Source organism: Elaeis guineensis, chromosome 2 (genome assembly GCF_000442705.2).
Source record: "Elaeis guineensis isolate ETL-2024a chromosome 2, EG11, whole genome shotgun sequence".
NCBI lineage: Eukaryota > Viridiplantae > Streptophyta > Magnoliopsida > Arecales > Arecaceae > Elaeis > Elaeis guineensis.
This window is the reverse complement of record NC_025994.2, coordinates 40,376,481-40,389,876: the sequence shown is the minus strand read 5'-3', so window position 1 is coordinate 40,389,876 and position 13,396 is coordinate 40,376,481. Positions and strand designations below refer to the sequence as shown.

General features: G+C 35.0%; 1 protein-coding gene across 1 annotated transcript; it reads right to left on the bottom strand.

Moving 5' to 3' along the window:
* Nucleotides 1–660: 660 nt before the first annotated feature.
* Nucleotides 661–3,779, bottom strand: LOC105034844 (ammonium transporter 2 member 5). The gene is made up of 3 exons (XM_010910153.4): nt 3,099–3,779; nt 2,462–2,747; nt 661–1,497 (listed from the first exon to the last, which is right to left on the bottom strand). The coding sequence occupies exons 1-3, from the start codon at nt 3,681–3,683 to the stop codon at nt 950–952; spliced, it is 1,419 nt and encodes a 472-aa protein (XP_010908455.1). The 5' UTR covers nt 3,684–3,779; the 3' UTR covers nt 661–949.
* Between the last annotated feature and the right edge of the window lie 9,617 nt (nt 3,780–13,396).

Sequence of the window (13,396 nt, the reverse complement as noted above, 5' to 3'; positions counted from 1 at the left end):
GAGACCAGCGACATGTCGCCAGAGAGACCAGCAACAAACCGCCAGCGAGACCAGCGGTTCCAAAGGACTTGACTGCCAGATGATTCGCAGCCCACCGCAAGCAGATACGCGGTATTATGACCCTGCCACAGAAAAAATGTGGTCATAGTCATGGTTGGTAAGAAGAACTTAAGAAATTGATGAATTTAAGATGATAAGCATAATTGAAAATTCTGATGAATTGAAATTTTATATATGATTGATAGTATGATTATGATTTCATGAAATTACACATTGATTTTGTTATTATCAGTAAATCGATATGTATAGTATTATTGCCTGATTCATTCAGTTAAAGGTATACACTGTTTACTGGGCTATTTAGCTCATGATGAGTTTTATGTTTTTCTTTACAGATCCAGAAAATTAGAATGATGCGGGATTTCGGTTGGGAGAGCGATTAGAGATGGAGCTAGCTCATTTGATTTAAGATTTTTTTTTAGAATTGATTCAAGACTTTTATTTTAAGTGTTGACTTTGTGAGACAATTATTTTTCTTTTGGACACTGAGTTTTGATTTGTTATTTGAACCAAGATTTGATTATTAAAAATTGAAAAATTATTTAACTTTATGTGTGAGATATCATGATGAAATGCCTTGCATGCTTAAAGAAAAAGTTTTCTATGAGTATACGGCGGTTGCCATGATCCTCGATTCATAATCTCGGATCGGAGGTGTGACAAAAATAAACTACATTGTCGATCAGGACTCGGTGAATTTCCATAGCACAACTTTTATTATTGTGAAAATGAAGAAGACTAGCTACAATATCCATAATGGCACGCGAGAAACAACTCGATCCCGGCCGGTAAAGACATGCATGCAAGAAACATCTAGCTTTTCCTCGAACATTTCCGTTTAGTTTCTCGGGTCGGGTCAACAGCAATCTGCAGTGCTGCGGGGCTCCCCTCACTCCATCTGACCAGCCTTGGCCGGCACCGCCGCCGGAAACTCCTCGAGGTCATAGAGATTGTTGTGTTTGGTGTTCTCAAACTTCTCTCCATCGCCCCACAGCGCATATGCCTCCTCACCGTGGATGGCGTCGTCGCCTGTCTGCAAGTCCTCTTCGCTGAGGCGAAGCGGCACGATCAGCCGGATGACCAAGCAGATGATGGTAGTCATTGTAACATTGACAGAGATGATGAAGAGGATTCCGGCGAGCTGGATGCCTAACTGGCGGAAACCATCGCTCGCACGGCCATCCGTCAGGCCGTAGAATAAGCCGATGTGGTAGTCCTCATCGCTATCATAAAAGATTTTATTCAGATGGGGCTCGGCGAAGAGCCCGGTGAGGATGCCACCGAGACTGCCGGCGATAGCATGGGTGTGGAAGATGGCCATGGTGTCATCGACTTGCTTGAGGAACTGGATGTTCTTGTGGAGAATCATCATGGTGTACCATGGGATGCTGCCGGAGAGGATGCCCATGATGATGGCCGCCCAACTCTGCACCACTCCTGCCTCCCAAGAAACGAATTTTAAAATAGATCTCAATATAGACCTTGATTCCAGTATATTAATCTAGGAGGTGCATGGAAGCTTGCACCAAATCTTTCCATGTTAGTTCTCTTTTTGGTCAGATTGCTGGCGTCTTTCTTGAAGCATTTGTGACTGGAATATGCTTTTAATTGGGTTAATTAACAAAGATATACAGGAGGAATGACTTGAAGCATGCAAAATGAGGGAGTAAAATATTCTTTTAATGGAATTTACAATTTGCCCCTCAACAAACTTTCTTTGATCTGGATTGAAAATGATTTCCTCATGAATTAGTTTTCTTATTTTTTTTACGGTATATCTTTATGAATATCTGAATCTGCATGCATACCCTTGCAGATTTACTCTATATATCCTTATAAATTATTGCTTTTTGCATCTTTATTTTATGATCAACATGCTATTTAACACTATGATGAATTAAAATTGAAATAACTGAAATACCCTGAACTTAATGAGGATAGACATATAAAAAATAAGAATTTATAAAGACAACCACGTGAATAATAAACTTGCAAAGATATATGCTTAGTTTAAACTACTTGTAAAGGTATACATGTAAAAATACAATTTCTGATTTATTCTGCATCCCCCCACCCCCCAACCAAATGATGGTGTCTTGCTCCTAATTACATCGAAACAGTTGAGGAGTTCTTTTAACCCTAATCAAAATTCTTACATTCATGTGACAAATTAACCTGATCCAAGTTGCACTCCTTAGCGCAACACAACTCGGCCTTTTAGCCCATCGTATTAGTTTGACCTAGCATTTGTGCATGGTTTGCGTCAAGCTTTAGACCTTTCACCTCCTGAAGCTGATCTTGATTCAATTATGGATCAAGCTAGATCCACGGCCCAAACCAATCCATTTACCACACCTCTTTATAAGTGCATCGGAATTAGAAACTAAAATTAAAGGATTACCTGCTGCAGGAGTGATGCAGACGAGTCCAGTGATCATGCCTTGAACAGCACCAATGACGGATGGTTTGGTGAAGAAGAAGATGTCGAGGCAGAGCCAAACAAGGAGGCTGGTGGCAGCACACACGTGGGTGTTCAAAACGGCGAGAGCCGCATCGACATTTGCAGAATACGGCCCGCCTCCATTGAACCCGGTCCAACCCATCCACAGCAGCCCTGCGCCGGCCAACATCAGCAGAATATTGTTGGGTGGGAACCTCTCCTTGTCATTGCTTGTCCGTGGCCCCACCTGCGTGTTATTTCGCATGTTTCGTACACCACAAAAATCATGAAGCCAATGGAGAAGATATTTTCACACGAGTATAATTTATTATGGTCATGCAGCCTTGCGATTGATGCTTTCATCATCAGATAGAGTGGTTTAATTGGTTCATGGTTTTGCTCGAATGAAATGAGTTACGGGTGTGATCAGATGGGACTTGGGAAAGCGAAAAAAATCATGAAGAATCTCACCTCTAAATTCAGAAAATTCTCAATTAATAAACTGAATCCCATGAAACACCATCCAAAACAAAACACGGGGAGAGTGTGGGCAAATTAATATACTAATTTTGATGGATATATAGAAATCATTACGTACCCAGTATGCAGCAGTAAATCCGGCAATCCCTGACGAGAGGTGAATCACGTAGCCTCCACAGAAATCGATGACCCCCTTCTTAAACAAGAAACCGCTGGTGCTCCAGACGCTGAAGGCCCCAACGGTGTAGGAGAAGGTCATCCATAGGGGCACAAACAGCATCCATGCATGGAAGTTCATCCTCCCGAGGAGCGACCCGGCGACCAGGATGACGGTGATGGCGGCGAAAACAAACTGAAAGAAGACGAAGGTGGCCTGAGGAAAGTTGTAAGGCGAGGACTGTGCCAGGAGGTAATTCTGGGATAGGGCGAAGTTGGGCTTGCCCAAGAAGGGGACGAGCTCATTGCCGAAGGACATGTGGAAACCCCAGGTCACCCAGCAGATGAGGACGACAGCGAAGGCGTAGAGGGCCATGAAGGCCGAGTTCACTGCCCACTTCTTTTTGACGATGCTGCCGTAGAGGATGACCAGGCCCGGCACGCTTTGGAGGCCGACCAGGGTCGACGCTGTCATCTGCCATGAATTGTCGCCTTTGTCAACCCACCAGAAAGGGGCAGGGGCAGGGGCAGGGGCCGAGTCGGTCATTTTTCTTTTTGCTTGCTTCCTGTCTGATGGGAAGGGGAGGGCGTGGAAGGAGGCTTGGATTAGAGGTGGTGAGGTTAGTGTGTGGGGTGGGAGGGGCCGGAGTTATATATATACTTACGTATGTGCAAGGGGATGAGGGCTTAGTTTGATAGAACTATGCTCCTAGGAATTGGCGTAGGCTCCTGTTTGATTTGGTTGTTTTTTGGCCGGCTTGCATGTCAGATGTCACTTACCAATTTGCCCTGCAAGTTTACCGCAAATGTGCCAAGTCATTTGGGCTGCACTTGCGTGTATGTGCCACCTTGTTTGACTAACCACTGTCGACAAGCAAGAATAGTTAGATGACTCAATTAGAACCTCCGGATTGGGAAGAGGATTTAGACTCACTTTTTTAGAATATTAAGGCAAAGTTACTATTAACAAATTCTTTGGCTATGTAAACTCAGTCTGAGGCATATGCCTAGAAATGAAGCATCGTCCTTGCTTCAATAACACTAATATCCCTAGACGATGAATCCTCGCAACATCATTATTGCTGTTACAATGGTAAAAACGGTGATTATGTGCTTCCTACATGAGAAGTTATGTTTATTTGGAATAACATAACCATGATTATTAGCATTTATAACAAGCAAAAGATAAAAGACAACAGTGTTATTTGATTGCATCAAATAAAAATTAATATTAATTTTATCGGTCAAAAGTATTGGTTTATTTTATATGACCACCATTTTAGTATCTATATAACATAATCTAAAGCCTCCAAAACTTTAAGATATCACCATTATGTACATTTTTGTAAATTCTTGCTATATGATGACTGGGATGATCACAGCATTAATTGGTGATCCTTGCGAAACCAGCAAAACCCTAACCATCCATCTCAACCTTACATGTGACAGGCTGGAATATGGCCCACTCTATGGACCTGGTCATCGTCCCATGGCTAGTATCGTGGTTCCTGCAAAAGCTAGGGGCTTTTGCCAAATAGATTCGCTCTGTCGACGTGCTGTCGTCGCGTTCGGGATATCTAGCTGGATGCAGCCTTTGTCGAGGGTGGAATCCCCGTGAAAATTCCAAGAGCTTCTTTGGGATATATTTTATGAAATCGATGAGCAAATAGCAGCTTCTAGCCTTGACGTGAGGTATAGAGAAAATAATAAAATATGGACCTAGACGATGCTTTGCTAACATAGCTTTCATGCACGTATAAAAAAAGCTTTAAGTTGTTGGCCATCTTGTGGTCGTCGCTCTCTTTGATCTAATGGTTCTGATGTTTAGGAATGATGGATTAGGGGACCACCTGGATCCTAACCTTCTAGGACACTGCTCTTAATCTCGTGCGAGCTGCTCCTCGGCATCCGAAAAGACGTAAAAGATAAAGGGTGAACTAATAGCACGATAAATTATCTTTACCTCTAATTGTATCAAGGATATATATATATATATATATATATATATATATATATATATATATATATATATATATATATTTAAAGCATCCGATAAATCTTTATTTAAAGACAATTGAAAATCTATCCTCTTTTAATTTTCACAACTATGGCAATAATTATTCCTATAACAAGGTTCAAAAGGGACTACATTTTGAATACAAATTATATTATCAGACAATATGTACTAGCGATCAGACCCTACTATCTAGGCTCCTTCAAGGAAACTAGTTATATGCCACATAAAAATATGCTAGTAATCTATCTCAATTGGCTAAGCTCAAAAGAAATTAGTTCTTGAACATGCCGCCCTAGTGGTTAGGCCAAACTGATAGTTATACTAGAAAGTAAATATAATATCTATTTCAAATTGATTTCTCGGTCATATAAAAAAATGCTTGAATTTTACAAACAGGATTTGACAACTTTTTTCATATAATTTAGCATGTCTAGCAAAATCAATATATATTTTGATGCATCGTAATTCAATAATGTGCCCAAGTATTTCATGCTTAATCCAAAATTTTAAAATTTATTTTTGCAGCACATACATAATATTTAATTCAAAAATAAATATAAATATGCATAAATAATTATTATAATTTCAATTGCAAATATTTAAGCTATTTTTCAAATGCAAGAATAAAACTAGATAATATAAATTTGAGATTAGATCAAATGATATGCATGATAAAATCACTAAGGATAGACATTCTTATAGATCAGCAGGGTCTACGAACTCTTTTGACAAGACTACACATGATCTAAAATAATATATTGCACTAGTTCTCGTTTAAAAGTAGCATATCATGACTAACGTTGGCTCTAGGTATATGGAAGGTCTCATTGGATTGCATGACACTCTTAAGAATTCTATGACTTGAGATCCTTCTAGACTAGGGGTGGGATCCTTGATCTACGGCTAGTGATTCTACTTCAAGATTATACAATCTAGATCTTGTTTCACATCTCCAAGCCTAGCCTATGATTTGATGACCTTACCTATCCCCTTAATCTTAAAACAAGAAAAATATTTTTAATTTTTTTATTTAAATTAGTGCGTAGCTCAGGAGGGGTTTCTCTTCTTAAAATGGGCACCCTTCATAGATCCTGACCTCACATCCTTTGATCTATGAGGGAAAAGGATGAGGATCAAGGCTCACAACAAGGAGAGAGAGAGAGAGAGAGAGAGAAAGAGGGATAGAAAAGAGGGAGAGGGAGTGAGAAAGAGAGAAAGAGAGTGATAGAGAAAGTGTGAGAGAGTGTAATAGGGAGAGAGCAGAAAGGGGTCGGCCCTAAGACAACCACTTAAGAGGGAAAGGAAAGATGAGAGGGGAAGATGGTGAGAGAGAGAGTAAGAGAATGAAAGAAAGAGGAGTGTGGAGGGGCTGCCACTCCTTGATCATAATTAGGACTGGTGTTGGCCTCGAAAATATTGATTTTGATGAGAACAAAATATTTGAGTATATAATTGATACTAACAAATTGTTTAATATTTGAAAAAAAATTTTAGGAAGCTAGAGTCATATTTTAAAGAATCTCATATTGTCCATCTTGAAGATCCAAAAAAACAAGGTTCAAGAAGGTTACACCATGAGAATTCAAGAAAAGAAGGCGTAGAGTTGACTTCTGGAGATTTCGTGTTGACTCCGGCATGCTAGCATCAAGTGGCATAAGCCTTAAGTCGACTCTTGAAAAAGCTCGAGCCGATTTCTTAAGAAAGATAGAAAGATAGTTTTCTATGAATAAGACTTGAGTTGACCCCTAAAGACTTCAAGTCAACTCGAAGAAAGCTCAAGTCGACTTCATTATAGCAAACAGCTTCAACGATTAATTTTTCAAAAGCCGTAAATTTACATAGAATACCTTCAATAGTCAGTTGTCAACTCCCAATGGCTAGAAATCCATTTTTGAACAATATGGATGCCAAAGGCTCTAATAAAGTAAGAAAATAAGAAAGAACATACGAACATATTAGAGAACAAAAGAGAAATGAATTGAAAGATCAAAAATTCTGTATTAATATTTAGTGAGAAATCAAGAAGAAAAGCCAAACTCCAACCACACGCTTCTTATGCATTCAAGTATCTTTCAAAAAAAAGAAGGCATTAATTTCAGGGCTTCTCATCTCTTTAGTTTGGGCTTCAACTATTCTTTTATTTGCTCATCAAGAAGCTTCTTATTTATTTCTTAAATTATATTTAATTTTTTTCTATTTATAAGTTTCAATTAGGATTGAAACTTGGGGATAGGCTCATCCAAGTCCTGAATTAGATTGTGTATAAGCCTAGGAGTGGCTTGAAAAAGATTTTAATTGGTGTACCCAAGAAAACTATCTAGATTTAATTGTGATCCTGATAAAATAATTAGACTATAATTTTGATGATTATAGTTGAAATTTCTAAGAGGTTGCTTGAAAAATGGATGTAAGTATTGTGCTTAACACCAAACCATTATAAAATTTGATTTTTGTGTGTAACTATAAGTTCTTTATCTAACTTTATTTATTGCTTCATATTCCTACATATTCTTTCATTGCTTTCATTACATCTTCACATAGTTCATTTAAATTGTGCACATATCTGTTTTAAATTATAAAAAATTTTAGAAAACCTAATCACCCCCTCTTTTGGATTGTCTCACTGGATAACAAATAGTATTAGAGCTTTGATACTCTTTCATTTGTTTATTTAGCAATATGAAGGAAAAGATCCGATTGCTATCCAATTAGGTGTTTCTTTTGCGAAAGGGCAATTTACAAACCGATTATTTATGTTTAATAGTATCAACTATATATATTGAAAAGTATGTATATACATATTCATACAAGTACTTGATTATAATCTTTGGAGTGTTTTAATCAATGGACCATACACACCCACTATCACAGTAGATAGCATAGTCACTTCCAAATCCGAAAAGGATTGGGATGATCTTGATAGAAAAATAGCTCAACTGAATGCTAAAATATGAATGTACTTTATTATTTTCTTAATATAAATAAATTTAACTAAGTTTCTATATATATTTCTTTCAAAGAGATATGGGAGAGACTTAATGTCATCCATGAGGACACCAATCAAGTGAAGAAATCCAAAATTAATATACTAGTACATAAATATGAGTTGTTTAAAATGAAACTTATTAAATTTATAACTGAAATGTTTACTCACTTTACTAATATCATTAATGGTCTTAAAAGCTTAGGTAAGTCTTATACTCATAGTAAACTTGTCCAAAAAATTCTTAGGTCTCTTTTTAGAGATTATGAGGCGAAGGTGATAGTTATTCAAGAAGTAAAGAATCTCAACATCTTGTCTCTAGAAGAACTTCTTAGTTCTCTCATAACTTATGAGTTAACCATGAAGTAAAATAATGAAGATGAGGCCAAGAAGAGAAAAATAATCACTCTCAAGTCAACTACCAAAGAAGATAAGAAGAGTGAAGACTCGGAAGAAGGAGATGAAGATGAGGAGATGGCCCTAATAATAAGAAAATTCAAACAATTCATAAAGAAAAAAGGCAAAACTTCTAGAAGAAGCCATTAATTCTCCAAGCATGAGCCAAGCAAAGAGAGATGGAGATAAAGATAAAAAGCCATCTGTGTGCTATGAATGTAAAAAGCTGGGATACTTCAAAATAAACTATCTTCTACTCAAGAAATCCTTCAAGAAGATGAAGAAAAAGGCCATGATAGTAACTTGGAGTGATAGTGAGGAGTCAAGTTTAGATGAGAAAGTACAAAAAATGATGAACCTATGCCTCATGGTATAAGAAGAGGAAGTAACATCTGAAACTCAACTTGACTTTATTTTTGATGAATTACAAGAAACTTTCTATGACTTGATGAACTTAAAAAGTTTGATTTGAAAGCAAAGATCTTATGATTTCAAATTATACTTTGATCAAAGAAAAGGAAGAGTTTTTGAAGGAAAAGATATCTTTATTTAAAGAAAATAAAGACTTAAAAAAAAGGTTGAAAAGTACAATCCTATAGTTGAAAAAAAATCACTTATAGCTAAAAAAATTATGAATGATATTAAGTAATCAAAGAGTAGTTTTTAACAAGATAAGCCTTGGTTTCAAACATCAAAAGAAATAAAAATTTTTGAAAAATTTTTTCATTAAAGAATCATCCTCTACTTTTCAAAACATTATATATTTCTCCTATGAAAAAATAGGATACAAAGCATATACTTGTAATTCCAGAGAACTAAATAATGGATAGAAAATCAAAAAAATTTGGATTATAAAAGGAACCATTGCAATTAATCTAAAAGGACCTAAGATGACTTGGATATCTAAAGTCACTACTTGATTTCTCAATATAGGTATCTTGTCACTAAAAAAAAAAAAAAAAAGATGGTACCTTGATAGTCACTACTCAAGATACATGATAGATGATAGGATGCAATTTATTATCCTTGAGGCTAACGAAAGAAGAGTGGTAACCTTTAACGATAATGATAAAAGATACATCATCAGTATTGATAATATTTATATCACTTCCTCTACTTACATAGAAAATATACTGTTAGCAGATAGGCTAAAGCATAACTTGTTAAATATAAGTCAATTTTGTGATAAATATTTTTAAAATAGTTTCTGAATCTTTAATTTACATTGTATCTAGCCCCATTAATAATGGTATCATCCTTATTGGATATAAACATGGAAATATCTATATGGTAGACTTAGATGATCATTCCATGAAGAATGGCCAATATTTAGTTATAATGAATACTAAAGTCAATAAGATTAATTGATTGTGGCACTGTAGACAAGGTATGCTAGTATAGATTTAATTTTTAAATTGATTAAAAGAGATCTTGTTAAAGGACTACCAAAACTAGATTTTGAAAAGAACCAGATTTGTGATACATATGAATTTGAAAAATAAAACAAAAGCTCTTTTATATCTACAAATTTTGTTTCAACTTTCAAAATTTTAGAACTAATTTATATGGACTTATTTGGATCTACTAGAACCACAAGGCTAGGAGATAAAAGATATGAACTTGTAATTAAAGATGATTTTTCAAAAATTACTTAGATTTTGTTCTTAGCTCAAAAACATGGAGCTTGTTCAACATTTAGCAAGTTCTACCGAAAAATTTTAAATGAAAAGAATTTGACTATTATTTACATCAGAAGTGATCATAGAACTAAATTTAAAAATTAATATTTTAAAGATTTTTATAATGAGAAGGTTATTAAACATAACTTTTCTACTCCTAGAATGCCTCAAAAAATGAGATTATTGAAAGAAAAAAAAATAAAACTTTAGAAGAAATGATCCATACCATATTGTGTGAAAGTAATCTCCCAAGATATATTTGGATAGAAACTATCAACATAGCATGTTATATTTTAAATCAAATTTTAATACGATCGATTTTAAAGAAAACCTCATATAAGCTTTGGAAAGAAAAAAATTAAATATTAGTTATTTTCATATTTTTAGTTGTAAATATTTCATTCTAAATAATAGAAAAAAAATTTAAAAAATTTGATGCCAAATTGGATGAAGGCATCTTCTTAGGATCTCTTCATCTAGAAAGGCTTATAGAGTCTTCAATAAGAGGGCCTTCATTGTTGAAGAGTCTATGCATGTAGTATTTAGTGAAGCTAATAATCTATCTTCTAGAAAAGAAGATATTATTAATGATGATACAGATATAATAGACAAAGGAATGGAAAGCTTACTCTTAAAGAATCCTCAGCTCATGATGACAAAGAAAATAGTAAGAAAGCTGAGGGAGAACAGAAAAATCATGAAAATGCTTAAGATGACAGCTTGCCTAAGGAGTGAAGGTATGCATGCAGTCATCGTAAAGATCTTATATTAATAATCCAATATAAGGGATAAGAACTTGTTCCTCTTTAAGAAATGTCAACGATCACTTAACCTTTGCATCTCAAATTGAACCTAAATCAATTGAAGAGGCCAAAATTGATCCAAATTGAATGATTGCTATTCAAGAAGAATTAAATCAATTTAAAAAAATAAAATCTAGATCTTAGTTGATAGACTAATTGACCATCCAATAAATGAAATAAAATGAATATTTATGAATAAGTTAGATAAAAATAGAGTTGTTACAAGAAATAAGGCTAGATTAGTAGCTAAAGATTATAATCAAAAAAAGAATATTGATTTTGATGAAACTTATGCTCCTATTGTAATATTAAAACTCATTAAATTATTACTTGCATTTGCATGCTTTATGGACTTCAAATTATATCAAATAGATGTTAAAAGTATATTTTTGAATGGTTTCATTTCAAAAAAAATTTATTTACTTGATCTTTTATGACCATACTGAAAGAGCTCCAAAATTTTCTATCCACAAGACTATAAGTAGCCAATCTACTCACTGCTCCACTTCCTCCTCCACTTAATGAGATCCATAATCTCAACAACTTTAAAATGTGTAAGCTATTATTTTCTAACAACCAGAGCATGTCTCTACGATCGCTACTCTTTGACAAATGATGTATGTTCTTGAAGATGATAAATATCCACCTTCATCTATAAAATTTTACTCCTCATAACCCTCCAAGTAAGTGAACATTTACTTTGCATATGTTCTCTTAGAGATTGATTCTATATAAACTAAAATCTATCTCCTCTATAATGCTCTAAGTTCTTCTGACTCTATCTTCAATCTCCATACTTTGCATGGCATCCTCTAAGCTTGCACTCTCCATTTTTTTACTCCAATCTATCATACTTCATATCTGACTCTATTACTAAGCTCTCTTTGAAAACTCACATCTCTTCTGTTTACTTCCATGGAAGACTAACCTAGGCATTGGAGGGTCTATCACTGAAAAACCCTCCAATGTGAAGACTTTTCTACCTTGGTGGTTTTGCAGAATCTAGCTTAAGCGATTAACCAAGGACCTGACACCAACATCCGACCCATAGGTCTCAACTAGCTATCCTGCAACCATCTCTCTCCCCCAATTCTAGCTCAGTGGCCTAAGCTAGCTCGACTCCCAGTAGTAATGGTAATTTCACTTATTGTTAATGATTTTTGTGTATACAAAATAATCTTATTATCCATCCAAAAGAAGCTTGTAGACATCTGTGATTATGTCTTGCCAAATTACTCCCAATTTTTCATAGGATTTTGCCATAAGTTATTTGTAAATTTGAGTGGTTGCTAATATAAAAAAGTCTATACATAATTTTACTCTATTGAATGTGTCTTTGTTGTCTCCTTTTCTTTCGATCACTTATTTTTTGTTCTAAGCAGCTTCTATTTTTCTATGAAATTAAAAGATAATTTGAGAAATATAATTGATGGACAAAAGTTGGATACACAAGCTGAATAGAAATAGTATAAGATATTTTGAAAGTCTTGCTAGCTTCTTAAAACTATATTAAGATCTTCTAAAGATGGATTTATTTCTTGCCCTTGGTTGAAGTGTATTAATGGACTTCATTATATTCAAGATGTTATTGGAGCATATGTTGACTCATGGATTTTCTACTACTTATACTCATCGGGTTCAATGATGGTCCTGTATGCAACCCAATGATAATGAGTTAAACCAAGAAGTACAAAAGTTCTATAGACTACTGATAGAAACTAACAAAGAGATTTATCAAGGGTGACAAAAGCATAGCAAACTTGTTAACTCTTCACATATTCTATACAAAGTGATTGAATGGATGAAGTGATCAATCTTTCAAGAGATTGCTTACAATATTAAGAGAAACATTATCAAAGGGTGATAAGTTACGAAAGTCTACTTATGAGATTATAAGATCCTTCATGAGTTGAGTCTTAGCTATAAGAAGATCCATGCTTGCTTTAATGGTAGCATATTGTTTTTGAAAGAAGTCAGCAAATGATGATAAATGTTTGATATGTGGTGCTTCCAAATGGTATATAAATGGCATAGGCTTCTTTCTATATTGGTCTACCAACATGGGCAAGGAAGAAGAAAAAATACGGAAGAAGGTGGCAAAGAAGATTTTACTTATGGTTTCCCTTAAAACTAAGGCTTTAGAGGTTGTTCATGTGCTCAAAAATGGTCACTTTGATGCGATGGCACTTTGATAATCTGAAGGATGATGGATGCTTAAGGTATCTAGTTGATGCTCAAGCATAAAAAGAGTTTGATGCTCGACACATAGATTTCTCATACGATCATTATAATATTTGTCTCGAGTTAGCCAATGATAGCTTCACTCACTACAAGAAAAGAGTATTTTTGCGATGGAATCATTTATGATACAAATATTTTTAT